Source organism: Notechis scutatus, chromosome 4, assembly GCF_049901735.1.
Source record: "Notechis scutatus isolate UNSWTSFEM ecotype Mainland chromosome 4, rNotScu1.2, whole genome shotgun sequence".
NCBI classification, from domain to species: domain Eukaryota; kingdom Metazoa; phylum Chordata; class Lepidosauria; order Squamata; family Elapidae; genus Notechis; species Notechis scutatus.
Genome location: NC_142012.1, coordinates 28,837,474 through 28,856,306, shown reverse-complemented (window position 1 = coordinate 28,856,306; position 18,833 = coordinate 28,837,474). Strand labels below are relative to the sequence as shown.

At 39.1% G+C, this 18,833-nt stretch overlaps 1 protein-coding gene across 4 annotated transcripts in view; it reads right to left on the bottom strand.

The window, feature by feature from the left end:
- NR3C2 (nuclear receptor subfamily 3 group C member 2) overlaps positions 1-18,833 on the bottom strand; it is a 159,488-nt gene that overhangs the window by 53,676 nt on the left and 86,979 nt on the right. For 2 of the 4 annotated variants that reach the window (XM_087963045.1, XM_026668770.2), the window contains exon 3: positions 15,042-15,181. In XM_087963045.1, coding sequence (XP_087819171.1) covers positions 15,042-15,181 — 140 coding nt within the window. Of the gene's footprint in view, positions 1-15,029; positions 15,182-18,833 lie in introns of all 4 variants that reach the window. The other 2 variants (XM_026668771.2, XM_026668769.2) reach the window with 1 other exon arrangement.

The following is an 18,833-nucleotide window of genomic DNA, read 5'->3' as shown; positions in this document are numbered from 1 at the left end:
GTGTGCTCCTAATCAAATTACAGAAATATTCAGTTCAAGGACTAATTTATATCAAGGAAAGAGAAACCTATGGTATACTGTATATTGTTGGTGTATATATCACCATTTCCCCATCATCTGAGAGAACAAGACAGTTTCCTTCTAAAACATTTTAATCCTATCCATGAGATTCTGTTCCTTCTACGTAAATTTCTAGCCCAGTGGTGGCTAACCTTTTTGGGCTCCTGGGCCGATAATTGTGCGTGCACTTGTGTGCACTCGCATGCCAGCACCCCGAAGGCAATGCGCGTAGGTCCCACCATGCCCCCATGCATGACCCACCGCGTGCACCACACATCTCTACGCATGCTGCGCATGCATCTCCCTTGCCCCCACCAAATACCTGACAATCAGCTGGCGGGCGGGTGGCACGTGTGCATGCACAGTAGACCTGCTCTAGTGTGAGGGCTTGCGTGCCAGCAGTAATGGCTCTGCGTGCCACTTCAGCAAGCATGCCATAGGTTTGCCATCATGGTTCTAGCCCCTTTTTGCAAGTTTCCTGGTGGATTATAATTTTATTTCATTTACTTTTGTCTATCTATATCAGTGGCCTTCTTCAAAACAACCTTGATGTATTAAAAAGCAACTAAATAGCACGATTGTCCCAGCATATTTTGGGGGCTTTAGATTCACATATCTTGAATGGTTCCTTTTCTTCCTTGACTGTCTCTAACCCATGCCTTGTTGCTGCTTGTAGTTATTCTCGTAAGCAGTTCAAATGAGCAGCGCTCAAAATTCTTGTTTATAAATGAAGAAGAAACCAGACAATCCCATAAACTGGGTGAATTCAACTGCTACAATATTCAAATATAGAATGGTTGTCTATTTATGCTAACAATTAACTTTGAATAAACAATCTGATAAATTATAACATACCAAACAAAAAAATTCGTTAAACCAAGTGCATTCTTTTAATTATCTTAAATATGCAATGCTTCCTATTTCATGATCACTCTGGATGCAAATTCTAAAATATTTTTTCACCACTTTCTGCCCTTTCCTCCTTTGTTTTACAATAATAATATTTTAATATCCTCATTAGACCTCACATTTTTCCACTGCATTCATACTTCAATGTACATTTTATTTTCTCTTTGTTATACAATAATATAGATACACCCTCCCCCAATCTATCTCACCATTTCTTATATGGGGCCAGCTAACCTCATTAACTCTAGCCAACTTGCCCACATTTTATTAGTGAAGCAAAAATTCTTTACATGATACAAATAAGGTACCAACTGAAAGCACATATACAAACAAGAAAATCTGAAAAATACTGAAACAGACTTGCAAAGCATCTTCTATTTTACTTCATTTCCTAAACCAGGTTAAATGTAGGATAGCTTTATCAAAAATAGTAAAGTAGTTCTTATTTTGTTTTGTTGGGTTGTTTAGTGAAAAGGGGTATTAAAGGGAACATAATATCTGAAGCATATTTAAATACCACCCCATCTAAAAAGCCTAAATTAAATTTACCCTGTAACTACTTTAATTATTCTAACGCTAATATCACAGACCAATTGTTTGTTCTGTGGTGGGTTATTTTTATAGGAACTGGATATGTTCTTTTTCATTCACTTTGGTGCAGTAGATAACTATGCTTTGTCTTATTTGAACAAGAAAGTGTATGTCTGTAGAGATAACTGCTTCTACAGTGGATTTCTTTAGACATACAAAGCATTGAACCATCTATATCTAATTATCAAGTTCAAAAAGACTTTCAGAAAGAAAGTAAAGGTAGCTGTTATTTGATCTTTTTTTATTAAAGGCATAAAGCATTTCAATCTGAAAAGATTCCAAGATTCTTTTCAAGTTAGAGAGATCATTTGTATCATGCACTTCATTATTTACGCTGGAGTAGTTAGTGTCCTACTTCTTCTTACTACATTAATATACCAAAGCAATATAAACTGAGAAAGGCTGAACCATAACACTGTTGCTAATCAACCTGAACTGTGAGTTGGAAAGCATATAAATTGAATTAATCAATAAATGATAGATTTGAAATCAAAACACTACAAGTCCTTCAGAATAACCATCTTTAAGATGGTTTTTGAGGATGTCCAGCTATCAAAGGCCCATCTTTCTAATTAGGAATCAATTAGAAACAAAATTGGGAATCCTTCTGCATTATACCCAGGCAACCTAAACCTCATCTCAAGTGCTACATTTGGCACCCACTCCCTCAGCATTTAAACAAGTAGGTAGACATATTTCGTTAGCCAGTCTTTTAATTGTTAAATGATGTTAATATCAGAGTTATTGTTAATTAAATCTGTGTTTTTTATTTAATTTGGCTTTGGTTTAAAAAAATGCTAGTCCCTTGTGTATTCACTAAAATCGACAAATGAGATGTAATAAATAACTAAATAATCTTATTGTCTGATAATTGTGAATCTATACTGTTGTCTCCAATTACAGAATACTCTATTCATCTTTGAAAGAAATACCAGTAGCGAATTATAGGAGAAGGGGATATGTAAATATAATATCCTGCATATAAATATGCATATTGCAATATTGGACCTAGTGAATTTGTTCTGGGTGTGTTCACTATAAAGTTAAAAATAAATTTGTTACTAAAAATACTTTCAGGGCAAGTAATATTAGATCTCATTAGAAATAGGGCAGCTAATAAAAAAATGTCTGCATTATTCCATTAAGTAAAATGCATTCTGTTAAATTACATTAAACATGTTGTCTAGATCAGGTTAGCCCAAAATTTAAAGTGAAGAAACACTGTTTTCCACTTAGAAAACACACCATAATGAAATATGGAGAAATATTTCATTTAGGTGATCGGAATATAAATAAGCAGGAAAACAATAAAAGTAGTGTGATATTTTAAAATGTGAATATAGTCAATCCAACATTTTAAAAAAAACTTAAAAATCTATAAAGGTGTAATTTATGTAGTTCATTCAAAAAAAATCAAATTATATGTAATTGCTAGGGAAAAAGATAGGAAATAAGAAAAGTTTAGTAATCACACATTGCTCGTACACATATAGAGGCAAATTATTGTTCACCAATAATTACCTTACTTTAAATACTTGTCTGTAAATACACTAAATTCACTACTTGAAGAGCAGGTACAAATAGCTTCCAGAAATGAAAGAATTTAACATCTTTCATGCGTAAATAATGATTATAAACTTCCAGAGTTTGGACTGACATTATTTTAAGAATAGAAGTTTCATGTCCAAAAATGCCAGGAAATTTCTAGAAGCTTGGCACTCTTGACAAATCTGCCATTAACAGACACATAGACATTAACAACATTTATAGACTATGCAAAAGAGACAACCAATCAGCCCAAAAAAGAACAAAAAGACCCAAGTACCTCTCCACCAGCTATCAGCACCCAGTTCAGCATAGATTAACTCCAAGGTTAACATCAGACCAACAATCAAGTAAACAATACCCCAATCAAGAAACTCAAAGAAGCCAACAGCAAACAGGCCAACCGAAGAATCTCTAAGGCCGCTCCCACCAACACTAACAGGCAAGCTACTAGAGTATAAACTGACAGCAAACTGCACTAATGATGTTACCTGGTTTGGGTAATGAAACATCTGAAAGAAAACAAGCAAGCTCTGAGAGGTACCATTTGTGAAAAAAGAATTAATGTCTGTACCTACATTCCTTTCAGGAATACCCAAAGTCTGCAATACGAAAGTCATAGGACCTTCCAGATTCGATATGAGATGTGTGTTAGTGTGGGACAGCTAATAAGATCAGAGAAATAATCAGAGAAACCCAACAGCAAGTAAAAATGCAATCATTCAATATTGGATATATTCTACAATGCATTCTTCTGTTATATATACTATAGTACTTTCAAATTGCAAAGGAACCAACATATGTAAAAACATTCCACAGAAAATATAGTATTTTCTGTTTGTAAACTTAGTAAAATAGCGCAATGCGCCACGCAGCCTCCTGCTGCGAGCAGCGGCACTGGCATGGTCAGCCATCCGACCTCCTTCCATGAGCACAAGTCATGCAGCGTTATGTCATGAACAGCGGCACCAGTGCAATATGCCATGCAAGTGGCCACAAGTGGCTGCAGAACAACTCAGACAGCAGCGCGACAGGTGTTGGGGCGTATGAGGCCTGGTCTGCAATGGTTCTAAGGTAAGCAGGTAAAACATCCCCTGAAAATAAGACCTGGTGCTTATTTTGGGGCCCAAAAGAATATAAGACCAGTCTTATTTTCTGGGAAACACAGTACTTTATGTGAGTTTGCCCTTGAAGACCATGCAGAAATTTCAACTGGTCCAAAAACAGCGGCATATGTAATTCTGGAAGGACCATGGTTACTATGAGTTGCATTAACTTCCAGGTGTAATTCAAAGTGATGATGATCACTTCTAAAGCCTTACATAATACAGGGCCAGATTACTCAGGCATGATATTCCCCTCTGAAAAAAAAATCGGGGCCGGCCAAAAGAGACCCCCCCACCGCGCGCCAAGTAATCGCTGCCCAGCTCCCTTTTCCTGCCGCTCAGCGGCCTCTGCTCGCACCACCCGCCCGCCCGGCCTCCGCTCGCACCGCCCGCCCGCCCGGCCTCCGCTCCCACCGCCCGCCCGGCCTCCGCTCACACTGCCCACCCGCCCGCCTCCGCTCGCGCCCGCCCGGCCTCTGCTCGCCGCCCACCGCCTCCGCCCGGCCTCCTCCGCCGCACCGCCCGCCCGGCCTCCGCTCAGGTATCCGCCTGGGGCTGTCAGGAGTTGCTACCACCCGGCGCAGCTCCGTGCGGCTCCAGTCCTGCGTTGCCTCGGGAAGGGAAAGGCAAAACCAGGAGCCGCTGCTGCCGTTGCAAAGCGCCGGCGCGGCTCTTCCTTTTTGCCTTTCCCTTCCTGAGGCAACGCGGGACTGGAGCCAAGCAGAGCCGCGCCAGCAGTAGCAACTCCTGACTCGGGGCTTCCGAGGGAAGGGGAAGGAGGAGAAGAAGGGGGGGAAGGGGGGCGATTCCCAAAAAAATCAGAATTCCGATTTTAATCGGAAGAATATCATGTCTGATTACTATTGCCCTAGATGCAAATCTGGCTGCACTGAGGGTGGCATTAGCTGAAAATTCCACTGCTGCTAACAGTTTGTTTATATGCTGGTGTGGCCTGACATCGTCCAGTGGAATTCTCTTCTGCAGCTCTTGAAGACAGATGAGAGAGGCCCTGTTAAAAAAGGATGTGGCCATGGAGGCCCTCTGCCCATGCTGCTGAGGGTGCATTTTCTGCAACGTTTGTTCAGTCCTCTGCCTTCAGTGAGTCCTCAGGCTCACCAGGAATATCAGTGTTGGCCTGTAAGGCCGCAACTGGGGCATCCACAGCGGGCACTTCCAGGGCCTTGGAGAGATCAGCCACCACATTTAACATTTTTCTGTCCAGGGAGGAAGGGCTTGGACCCAACCCAAGGGATGACCACTGCCTTTGGATGACTTTGGTGAACATCCTTGGCACAGGGATGACATATGCTGTAATGTTTTTTTTCAGAAAACAATGGGTCATTGGGGTCTTCTGAGGGGTCTGTAGGCTCCTGTGGTTAGGGAACCAAGCCCTGCCCTGTGGCTTTCTTAGACTTGAAGAGGACCGACTTGAATATGGCTGGCTGGAATAAGCCTGGCATAGAGATTTGGTTAGAATCACCCAGGTCTTCATCATTTGAGTAAGTTCTATCCATCATTTGGCCACTGTCAGATGGGATGGAGTGGGAGATTTCAGCATGAACAAACGACCCTGATTCAGAATGCAGGGAAAGATCAACGTCATGATGTGACCTGTGTCCCCTACTACGTCTTGATAATGAAATTGAAGCCTCTGAAAGTGAGCGCCTGGTCTTTTTCAAGGCTGCTGACACCCCTTGTTTTACTGCCTCAGCTAAAAGAGCCTGCATATTAATTTGAAATTCAGGCTCTTGTTCCTTGACTGGTCTAATTCCAGCTGACATGTAAATGTGGCTTCAGGGGCCAGTCTGATCTCTGGGTTGAAACTGGCAGTTGCCTTGTTGCTGGGCAGACTGAAAATAAATTTCTTATCTCAGAGTCTTCAAGGGACTCCTGCAGCAATTCTTGCTCTTCAGCTCCCCCTGTGGCCATTTCTGTTACTACATTCCTGTCAGTAGGCAGCTGCCTATCTCCTCTTAATAACTGTCACTCCCTCATTTAGGCGGAAAACTGTGCTGAGAGCCATTTCTGCAGTATTTTGGGCCGTTTCTTTTCCTCTCAGCCCACAACTTGTCTAGAACCTTGTCTCTTCGGTGCTCGTCCCGCTCAGCTGCCTTGGAGCTCTTTCGATCCCCCACAGGCTTGTCCCTTGGTTTGGGGCTGCTAGATGAAGACAACTGATCTGGGGCTGCTGGGGTGAGAAAGCGTGATGGCCTGCGTGCCGTCTCCTCCACTCTCCTGATCGCGTGGCTAATGTTCTGTGGTAATTCCGCCATTTTCTATTCCAATGTTTTAAAACGTATTTTCCACAACTTTTACCTATGGCTTCCCTGGCTCTGTTCTAGCCCAAATATTACTCTAGTTACCTTACTTGTTATGGAAAGGTTTTTCCTCCTTCGTTTGGTGTCTTCTGCCCCTTTAACGCTGCTGTGGTAAACCAAGGCATCTTCAGTGGCCGTTTCAAGCCGCAGAGAGGCTTCCCAAGCCAAATGCGGGGAAACTGTGTGGATGGTGTATCTACACACCTCCCGCTAAAATCACGTTGTAGATTGGCCCTCAGCTGATCCGATGTTCAACGGCCTGGGCCGAAGTCCTGACCGTGCTGTCTTTGACAGCTGTCAAATGAGTAGACTGGTTCTTAGTTGAGATAGTTTTCAGGATTGGTTATTTTTTTCTCAAATTTTCTAATTAAACTGATTTAAATTTGGTTCTTTTTAGGAGCACAAATTAACACTTCATCCAGCGAGCTGACTGAGTCAATTTTTGGGATGTCCCTAGCGACTGGGGAGTGTCTTCAAAGACTAGACAGACTCAGTCCAATCAGCAAGAGGTGACTGATTACCCAATCCTGAATGCTATCTCCACCACAGTGGAGAACTGGATAACTTAACATATAAAACAGCAAAAAACAAAAAACAAAAAACCAAACCTGAAATAAAATTCCAAACAGTGTGATCCTTGGAATCAACATTCATATTTATGTATTTATAACTACTGCTTATATTTTAAAAAGTAGGAGGGATACGGAACACTATTTCAAAAAAGTATTTCAATTCTGATAGTCGTAATGTTAAAAATATAGTGAGCATGTTCATACAGTGTACTCAATCCATTTAAATGAAGGAAAGTTGGATTAGCAAGATATATAAAAACAGGCTGCACCAGATACAATTATGCTTAGAATATCTGCAGTGAAAATTAATGTATCTTAATTTACACATAATTCAATACAATGAACCACATTTTAGTCAATTCTGTATTCACTACTGTAAATTTTCCAACATTTCCAGAATATACTGAAACAGGTATGATAAATGATGAATAGCCTACATGTGTGTTTGGAAGACTCTGCATCTAAAAACAGATTATATGATAACACTAGAAAGCCAAATAAATAAATGTTGAATTCCAAGGGGATGCTGGCCTTGAAAACTGAATTAAAGTAACTGCAGACTTTAATGGAAAAATACTAGTTCCATTAGTGCTGAAGTAAAAGGAGAATATAGAGAGGTATAATATAAAAGATTGTGCTAATAAATGATTCAGATAAAAATAATACATGACAAAAAAGCAGCAGGTAAGGATAATTTAAATCAACCTTTTAAATCCGTCTTTTAAGAAATGAAAGAAAAATACTATTAGTACGTTTTTAATGTTACTTCTATCCAATTTTTACACAGACCATTCTAAAATATAATATGTAGCATTAATTAATTATGTGATATCAAATCCACCTTTCCCAGACTTCTCAAGAAAGCAGGGATTTTTTGCACAATGCATTCCAAATACGTTATTTTCAGCTTGAATAATTATGCCTCAACTAAGAACTTAGTATTGATTTGTTGAATGATTCATTTGTTTATTTCCTTGATTAGCCAAGGTATCCTCAGGAGTCTTGTCCAGCATCAAAGTTCAAAAGCATCAATATTCTTTCTGTCTTCCTACTTCAAAGTCCCTTTTTTGCTTTCATAAATTGTCACAGGAAAACCATTGCAGACCCAGTTTTGATCTTTGTAGATACAGAAATAGCACAATATTTAAAAACTGACATCTACAAATTACTAGTATGCAGCATACATCTGTACAGTGATGGATTTCAAATAATTTCACCACCGGTTCGCTGAAAATGTGAATGTGCGCATGGCTTCTGCCACACAGCTAGGCACGACTGAGCAGCTTTTCGGGGCCTGCTCCCCTCCATCTCTGTTCTCTGGGACAGCGGCTGCTTCTCTCCACATTGCTGGGAGAGCATCTTGTGCAATTTAGCAGCTGTGAGCTGCTGCTTTCCTCTAAGTCCCATCTGGAAAGTGCTGCAGCACAAAGAAGCAGCAGCCATATTGAATGCTGTTTCTCTCAGCCACAGCGCTTTCCGGATGGGACTTAAAGGAACGCGGAGGCTCACAGCTGCTAAATTGCACAAGGCACTCTCCCAGCAAGAGCAGCAATGGAGAGGAGAAGCTGCCGACCCGGAGAGCACATGGAGCATCTCCACAATCGACCGAGGCTCAGCAAGGAATGGAAGAAGTGGCTGCAAGATCTCCACTGCAGCACTTTCCGGATGGGACTTCTTACAGGTAAGAAGAACCATCCAGGCCATTCCCAAACTGCTTCAGCCCTCCTGCATCCACGCCCCCCCGTGGTCCTTTGGCCTAGTGCAGCAGGCCATAGGCTAAATAATTTCTTCAGCCTGGGGGGTGTAGTTTGAGGCCAGGTGGGGGGGATGGCATGTGGGTGAAGGCCTGGGCAAGGCCGGAGCAGGGGAATGGCACGTTCCCTGACCCAGCTGAGGCAAATGGAAAATCGGTGGAGGCACCTGATGCAAAGGGCGAGCGGGCAGTATGTATACCTTTGGTGAACAAAGCGGATGAGGCGCGGAGGTGTGGAGATTAGCTGGGCCGTGTGACAAAGGCAAGATATATAGGGTAGGGTGGGGCAGGGCAGGGTGGGACCAGCCAGTGGTGCGATTTGCCGATTCTCAAAACTGCACAGAATCATTACTGGTCCAAACCATCTGAATACCACCTCTGCTTCTGTATTACAACACTGGAGTTTATTTTGAATCTTGATACACGAGCAATACTTCGTTTGGAAGCATTTGGTTGCAACACCATGAAGAGTAGCAAGGCATTAAGCTTTCACATAAAACCAATTATGGCATTAAAATATTTATACTTTTCTTAACTAACAATAACATTTGGTTCTGAAATAAATTTTAGCATTAAAATAAACACAGTTATGCTAGAAAGTTCTAATCTGGCATATGTATGAAAGATCAGCTGTGGCAACATTGAAATCCTGGCTTGCAGTTTTGATTTATTCAGAATTGAAAATAATATATAGACATGACCAGTTTTAGAGAAGAAGCTGAGCTACTACAAAATGTATTTTGTTGTGTTTGTATGTTCTGTAAATGCTATCACTCTTACATTTAATCATAATTTATGAACCCATCCAATTGTGCTTTATTCATTATGGTATGTTGAAGAGTTCATAGCTAAGTATGTTTTATTGGTTGATATCATCACAGGGAATTTTTCTCTTCCAAAAGACAAACCAATAGTAAAACTGGATATACACTGCTCAAAAAAAATAAAGGGAACACAAAAATAAGACATCCTAGATCTGAATGAATGAAATATTCTTATTAAATACTTTGTTCATTACATAGTTGAATGTGCTGACAACAAAATCACACAAAAATTATCAATGGAAATCAAATTTAGCAACCCATGGAGGTCTGGATTTGGAGTTACACTCAAAATTAAAGTGGAAAAAAATACTACAGGTTGATCCAACTTTGATGTAATGTCCTTAAAACAAATCAAAATGAGGCTCAGTTGTGTGTCTGGCCTCCACGTGCCTGTATGACCTCCCTACAACGCCTGGGCATGCTCCTGATGAGGTGTCAGATGGTCTCCTGAGGGATCTCCACGCACACCTGGACTAAAGCATCCCCAAACTCCTGGACATTCTGTGGTGCAACGTGGCATTGGTGGATGGAGCGAGACATGATGTCCCAGATGTGCTCAATTGGATTCAGGTCTGGGGAACAGGCAGGCCAGTCCATAGCATCAATGCCTTTGTCTTGCAGGAACTGCTGACACACTCCAGCCAGATGAGGTCTAGCATTGTCTTGCATTAGGAGGAACCCAGGGCCAACCGCACCAGCATATGGTCTCACAAGGGGTCTGAGGATCTCATCTCGGTACCTAATGGCAGTCAGACTACCTCTGGCGAGCACATGGAGGGCTGTACGGTCCCCTAAAGAAATACCACCCCATACCATTACTGACCCACTGCCAAACCGGTCATGCTGGAGGATGTTGCAGGCAGCAGAATGTTCTCCACGGCGTCTCCAGACCCTGTCACGTCTGTCACATGTGCTCAGTGTGAACCTGCTTTCATCTGTGAAGAGCACAGGGCGCCAGTGGCGAATTTGCCAATCTTGGTGTTCTCTGGCAAATGCCAAACGTCCTGCACGGTGTTGGGCTGTAAGCACAACCCCCACCTGTGGATGTTGGGCCCTCATACCACCCTCATGGAGTCTGTTTCTGACCGTTTGAGCAGCCATATGCACATTTGTGGCCCGCTGGAGGTCATTTTGCAGGGCTCTGGCAGTGCTCCTCCTGTCGCTCCTTGCACAAAGGTGGAGGTAGCAGTTCTGATGCTGGGTTGTTGCCCTCCTACGGCCTCCTCCACGTCTCCTGATGTACTGGCCTGTCTCCTGGTAGCGCCTCCATGTTCTGGACACTATGCTGACAGACACATCAAACCTTGCCACAGCTCGCATTGATGTGCCATCCTGGATGAGCTGCACTACCTGAGCCACTTGTGTGGGTTGTAGACTCTGTCTCATGCTATCAACTAAAGTGAAAGCACCACCAGCATTCAAAAGTGACCAAACCATCAGCCAGAAAGCATAGGAACTGAGAAGTGGTCTGTGGTCACCACCTGCAGAACCACTCCTTTATTGGGGATATCTTGCTAACTGCCTATGCTTTCCATCTGTTGTCTATTCCATTTGCACAACAGCATGTGAAATTGATTGTCAATCAGTGTTGCTACCTAAGTGGACAGTTTGATTTCACAGAAGTGTGATTGACTTGGAGTTACATTGTGTTGTTTAAGTTTTCCCTTTATTTTTTTGAGCAGTGTATTTTAATTATAAAGCAATATATTAAGACAGCTAATTATTTTTTAAAAAAATATGACTGTATAAAATTGAAATCACAAATAGACTTATTTTATATGGGAAATGCTGAACTATCTTGTGAGTAAATATCTATAAGAACAGAAACAGTCCATAGTAATTATATACAAAGTTAAGGTTATATATTCATTAATCCCATCTCAATTAACAACGCACTTCAAAATGCTAGCATAGTTTATTTCTCTCATGAGCTAAATATTCATAGCTCCCAATATTGATCATTTACATAACTTTATCAAATTCATAAAACAAAAGTTCTGCACTGCATAATTTTAAAGAAACTTCTTAACACTTTTACAGGAAAATTTGTTCCTTAATTACAGTATTTGCCGGCGTATAAGACGACTGGGCGTATAAGACAACCCCCCAACATTTCCACTCAAAATATAGAGTTTGTTATATACTCGCCGTATAAGACTACCCCTCTTCCACACACCTTCCACTTTTGCACTTTTTTTTTTTTGACGCACTTTTCTGCTTTGGACAATTTTGAAATGAGCTAATCCAATTTTGAACCAAGAATATGCCAATAGCTATGGAGTTTAGAAATGAGTTTTAAAAATATTTTTCATTGCTTACCATTAAGCGTAAAATATGTTGTAAATAAAATGAGAACACAGGAAACGTTCTCTTCTCAATACAGCTGATCTCTCTCTCTCTCTCTCTCTCTCTCTCTCTCACACACACACACACACACAACACACACACACACACACCAAAAACCCGGACACTGAAAAAGGCTGCCAAGGAACAGTATATTCAATGCCTTCTCTTTAATCAAGAAACAAGGAATTCCTTAGAATCTTTTTTTTTCCCCAAGTGGCCCTCTTTAAAAAAATATATGGAGGTAACACTTTCATTCAAAAAGTCTTCCAGTATCTGGAGTCGCTCAGACATATTGAAGTGAGGCAGGAGAGTAAGTGAAATTTGAAATGATCCAGCTACAGTTTTCTTCCCCTCCCGCCTGAAGGCCATTATCTCCACATCAAAACGAACGAGGGGAGGCAAAGAAGCCAAACACGCTAAAAAGGATCTCTTTATTTTCCTACACAAGGTCACACCTACTTTTCCGCATTCAAAGGACAACCTCTCCTCACCACCACCACACACACACACACACACCCCAATACCCGCAAACAATGTTCTGGGCATTAATCACCATTGCTACATTAACCTGGTAAATTTATACCCTGCCTCCCCCAGTGTTGCTTTGACGGCAGGATTTCACACAGTGGGCGCCGCGCTCTCTTCTCCGCTCTCCCACCGTTCGCACATGTTGGAAGCACCGTAAAACCTGATAACCCACCCGGGGGCTCCCCCATCCTTAACCTACAGCCGCCCGCATGCAAAACCTGCGTGCAAAAAGAAAAAAAGAAAAAGAAAAGTACGCCGCACGTGAGGATCTTCGAATCCTCTCCTCCCCACACCGCTAAGGAAGGAAGAGGGGGAAAGGTTGCGCAGCGCGTGGCGAGTGACACCCGCCACACACACACACACACACACACACACACACACACACACACACACCGCTCCCCCAGCCTCCCTCCCGGCTGCAACTCAAGCTCGAAGTGGGAGTCGGAGTCCTCCCGCGTATAAGACGACCCCCCACTTGGAGGCATGTTTTTCAGGGCAAAAAAGTCATCTTATACGCCGGCAAATACGGTATATTTCTTGTTTCTGAATATAGCTACATGGTCTTAATTTTTTTATTTGCTGCAAAAGGTATAAGAAGCTAAAGCAGATGAGAAAAAAGCTCAGTGGAAAGTGACCCAATACAATGCCTGACATTATGTTGCAGGAGCAATATGATTGCCAAACTACCAAATTTGGTCAAAATACATGGAAGCATTCTGTAGCTTCATCTGAAAGTATCTCCAGATGTTTTTTAAAAAAAACCACTATCAAGTTGCAAAGGTGCTAGGTGTCTATACAAACATAGCAACCACCTTAATTATCCCTTAAATATTAGCAACAGACAAATATATTCCACAGACTTTGATGCAGATGTTTTTCCAGTCAACTATATTTCTATATATAAGTCAGGTAGTCCAATACTAATCATAGCCTCTCTTATTAGTACGAAAATATCAGTAGCCAGATGAAGTTGTCATAACAATTATATTAAAATAAATTTTTAGTTTGTAATTCATTTATAATTTTGATTAAAATATTCCATCAGAGATCTTCATTAATCTCCGAGGATTGCAGTCCATCTACCTAGATGAGGCTGTTTGCCTTATAGAGACATGTTGCTTTGTCTCAATACAGGAAAGTATTGACATGGAGGAGAATTATTTCACTTTTAAAAACAGCAAATGTCAATTTGCATGAATCAATTACTTTGTTTTGACAGAAACAAAGACTTCTGCAATAAACACTACTTTACTCAAGTTTATGTTTTATCATTTTATCTCTACTTTCCATGCAATCCCAATGGAAAAAAACAGAAAACATTTAAATTAGAAAAAACAAAAGTTTTTAGAACCAAATTAGGTTATATATTTTCCCCGGTACCCATGAATTTCTAGATTTACATAGGTAATACGTAACCAGCTATAATATAAGGCAGGGTTGTCAAACTCAAGGCCTGGGGGATGGATCTGGCCTGCGGGGTGCTTAGATCTGGCCCACAGGGCCACCCTGGAAACAGCAAAGGACTGGCCCGTGGTGCCTCTCCAGTGAAAATGGAGCTCTGTTTTCACTGGCAGAGGGTTGTAGAAGGCCATCGCAGCCAAAAACGAAGGTCAGAAGCCTGTTTTCATGGCAAACGCTTGGGCAACCACAGCACCTCCGACACAAGTGACATTGAGATGGCCATGCCCACCCTGGCCACACCCACCCCAGCCGCCCCGAGGTCAAACACAACCGTGATGCGATCCTCAATGAAACCGAGTTTGACACTCCTGATCTAAGGGATAAGTCTAGAAAAAGGAAAGTTCCTTTATGTTGATGAAAACCAGGAACACAACTGGGAATGAGAGAAAATTTTTGAGGTAAAGAGACTGTCAACTGAAGAAAGGACAACTGAAGTGAAAAGGCAAGTGTAATACAGAATTCAATAAATCATTTTCTGACAGAAAGATATAAATGTTATTTACTTGAAGTGCTTTGCTTCAGATACTGCATGCAGCTTTTTTCAGTCACCTGAATTCCAGATTGGCAAACTACTCAACTTCTTTTTAAAACAAGAGTGTAAATGCTTGAAAGGGTGGCTCATAGCTGTATAACTGTCATGCCTAAATTAGCTTTCAACTAAATTTGTTATTATTTATGTATTTCAGAAGAACAGTTGGATGCATCATCTGCTTGTCTCTATACAGAATTTTATAAACTATATAGCTTATGAAAGGTTTGGACATGTTTATTTGTAGCTGTAGAGAATTTTTCCGTTAGATCTGGCAGAAGACATAAATCAGATTTCAAATAACTAGAATTATGAAGGCAAATGATTAACTTAACAGCATCAACAGACTATAACCAGTATTCTCCTGATAAAAGATGCATGCATTACTTGAGTAATTTTTGAACAATATATTTAACGTATTTTTAAGTTAAAGGCAATGAAATGCTATATAATTATATGAGAAAAAATATATAAAATTGGAACCCACATGAGGATTTACCTTCCACTGCTCTCTTAAAGAAGACTTTGCAACTGCCACATGTCACTACTCCATAATGGCATCCGGATGCTTCATCTCCACACACCAAACACACTTTAGAAGGCCTTGAAGATCCAGTTGAAACATTTCTCAATGATGAACTAGGGAGAAATATAGTAGGACTCATAAATATAAAATTCACTTGATACAAATTCCATTTTGTTATTCAATTTCTAATACCGCAACATTTTTTAAAAAAGTTAAAGAACTTCATTTCTTTTAGCAATGTATGTAACTTGGCTGTTCTTTATAGTACTTGATATATTTAATTTTGTGATTTAAAATACCCACTAACAGGCTGTGAAAATTTTTATCTACCAACCCTTCCTTAGAATCTAAGTTTATTTGATCAAATTACCAAGGCAAAAATAGTAATCTATCAAAAATGCATTTACTCTTTTATAGTAGGCTATTCATTAACAAAAAGAGGACACAAAAAAACAGGGAAATATTTTTATAAAGATTAAATATATTTAATTATCCAATAGATGCCAAGATTTTGGGAGGTTGGTTTTGGCATTTATCAGAATAAAGCTTTGACAGATTGAATGGATATTATTTCAGATAACATTTTTTTTGAAAGTTTTATTTGGGTTTTCACAAAAACAAAATACAAAACATCTTTTTTGAAAATAGCATGGTCCCAGGTTATCACTTCTTCATACAGACACCAAACTCAATTTCATGCTCATTTTTATATTCTATTCCATATCTTATTACCGTTTTATATTTTCTACATAGCTTTTCCCCCTTTTAATTTTCTCAACTTTATTTTAATTATCTCATCTCAATTCAAATAATTATATTTATACTTTTGTCTGTCCTGTTTCAATTTCATATTATCTTTTCTTATTAACAAATTTTTCCCTGTAGTTACCAATTGGAGTATGACACCTTTATATATTTTAATTTTATCCATTCAAACTCTTATTTAAGCTTCAATGTATACCTTTAAGATTATAGCATTCAATATAATACATATCTTCCAATCGAATTCTGCTTGGTACATTCTTAAAACACACACTATATTCTTAAAAAGAAAAAATTATATATATATATGTAAATAAAGCACACATTACATTCCAATTCAATTCTATCATTAATATTCATTAAAATCTTAACATCTTTAACATTTCTTTTCAATTAAATATCATACTTCCTTGGGAACACTTATAAACTTTCCATAGTGGAACTTCCGGTTTGTCCTTGCAGCGGTAGGATTTGCGGCTGCGCGATCCCTGCCGCGCTAGGTGGCTCCACCCAGCCGGGACGAGCTAGGCCCGCAGGGGCAGCTGAAGGTAGGGGATCCGGAGAAGGGTTTGGGGTGCTGCAGACCCCTCCTGGCCGGCAGAACCCCTTTTCCCAGGACGGTGCAGCGGCGGTCCGTAATGCGCCACAAGAAGCTGGCAGCCGGGTAAGAATGCGCAGGAGGAAGTGGAGAAAGTGATTGAGAGGAGAAAGTTTTTCTTGGCTCCTAGGACTCTAAGACATATTTAATAAAATTCCTGAAAAGTATGACTTTCTGAATAATACCTGCCAGAAGAGGAAAAAGCGGCTGCTTGAAGGTGCTGAAAGGATAGCTTTCCTCTTTTCCTACGGAATAAATAACTGGATATTAAGAAACCTATTTTTTAGGTGGAAATTGGTTTTAAGCGATGAGTGGGAAGAGAGAGGACTAAAAGAAAATATTTGTATGCTAAGATTTGTTGGAGCAGATGCCTTAAGGATTTGAAGACTAGAATATATTGTAACAAGACTTTAAACAGATTTGGACTTTCTTTCTCTTTGATTGATATCACCCCAGAAGGAGAAAGTGAGAACTCTGCCTTGGTTTGGACTGATTGATAACTTTGGGACTGTTTTATCTTTTTATTTTCTTTTGAATATTCTGGTTGTTGTAAGAAGAAAGAAGGAGAAAAGAAAAGAAAAGATTTATAATGGCTCTTTCTGTTGAGGAACTAAGAAATGGTGTGGAAGAAGCTTTCCTTTTCTTAGAAATGGCGCTTACTAATTATCAACAAAAATTACAACAGATGAAGACAGCAGAGGAACAAGAAAGAAAGGAAGGAGCCATCTTTAATGAATCTCAGAATTTGATCCAGAAAAAAGGAAGAGAGAAAGAAAAGAAAAGAAGAAAACTAAAGGATTTAAGGACTTAAGATCTAAAAAACATTTAAGAAAGGGAAAAATAAAGTGCAAAACCAATATGATGATTGTAAACAAAGGGGAAAAGAAATACGACAGAGAAGGGAAGCCGGTAAGGCAGAGGCTAGAAGAAGGGGGGTAGAAAGGTTTGTTGGGAAAAGAAAGAAAGGGAAAAGGTGGAGAAAAGCTACAACGTTTTGAAATTAAATGGAAAAAGGAATTTTTATGGATAATGGATAAAGTATAATTTTTAAAAAAAAAAAAAAAGATTTTTCAAGGTACATAAGATGAGATGGTAGTATTGCAATGGTTTAAGAGTTGATAAGAGATTAAAATGTTAAAATGTTTAAAAATGATTGGTTTTAAAACTTAATAATAGGAGAGGTTTAGAATATTGTTTTAATTAAAGAGTTTAATAAAATTATGGTATTGATGTTATTATAAAATTTTATTATAGTATTTCTTTTTAATATTTGGATTTATTCTCTAATTATGCACTTAATTGTGTTGGATGTATTAGTTAGATAGAATGTACCAAGCAAAATCTGATTGGGTATTAGATATTATTTTAAAGATTAATTTGATTAACTTAGGGGGAGATAGAAAGGCATCATACTCTGATTAATGATTTCAGGAGAAACTGATTTTCTTTTTTTCATAAGGGATGAGACAAAGGGATGATAAAAATGGACAAAAGATACAAATATAATGATTTAAACTAAGATGATTAATTAAGGTAGAATTAAAAGTGTGAAATATGTGGAGAAGTTAATATAGAAGGCTTAGAATGGTAAATAAAATAAGTAATGATATGTAAGATGAGCATGAATATAATTGAAGTCCAAGAAGAGAGAGACACCTGGGTCCAAGTTACTTTCCAAAAGATATTTTTTTTATGTTTTGTGTGTTGTGTGTATATGTCTTTTTGGGGGAGAATTGGTAAAAACTTGTAGAAATATAGAATGAGAATAATGGTAACTAAGTCAGAAAGAAACAGATGAAATAATAATAATGATATTGAATAAGAGTAAAGAGAAGTAAAGAGAAATTGAATAAGAGGTTTTGGTATATTATATGGAAATGGTTTAAAACAGAATCATAATTTATCTGACTTGTTAAATTTACAAGGAAAAAGGTTTAAACATGTAATGAATAATGATAATTTGTGTGTTTTAAAAATTAATAAAACTTGTTTTTTTTTTAAAAAAACTTTCCATAGTTAATTCTTTTTTTCCCATATTTCTCACTTATATTTTTATAAATCATTACTAATAATTAAAAATGTTCTCTCAATCATTTTAATTCATTTATTTATTACCAAACATTCAACTACATTACAGTAAATATTTTATCCATCATTTTAATCATATTTTCTAAAATTATTTCTGTTTATAATATAACAATGCTATCTTATGTACCTTTGCAGAATCCCTTTTGCAATTAAATTTTCACCCATTATCTCTAAACAAGCTTATGGTTACAATCCTTATATCTTTTCCCTGTTTCTCCATTTCTTGTTTCTTTTACAACTTCTTTTACAACTTCTTTTACTTGCCTTCTTCCCCCTCTTCTTCTCCCTCCCCTTTTTACCCCCTCGTCTCTCTACTT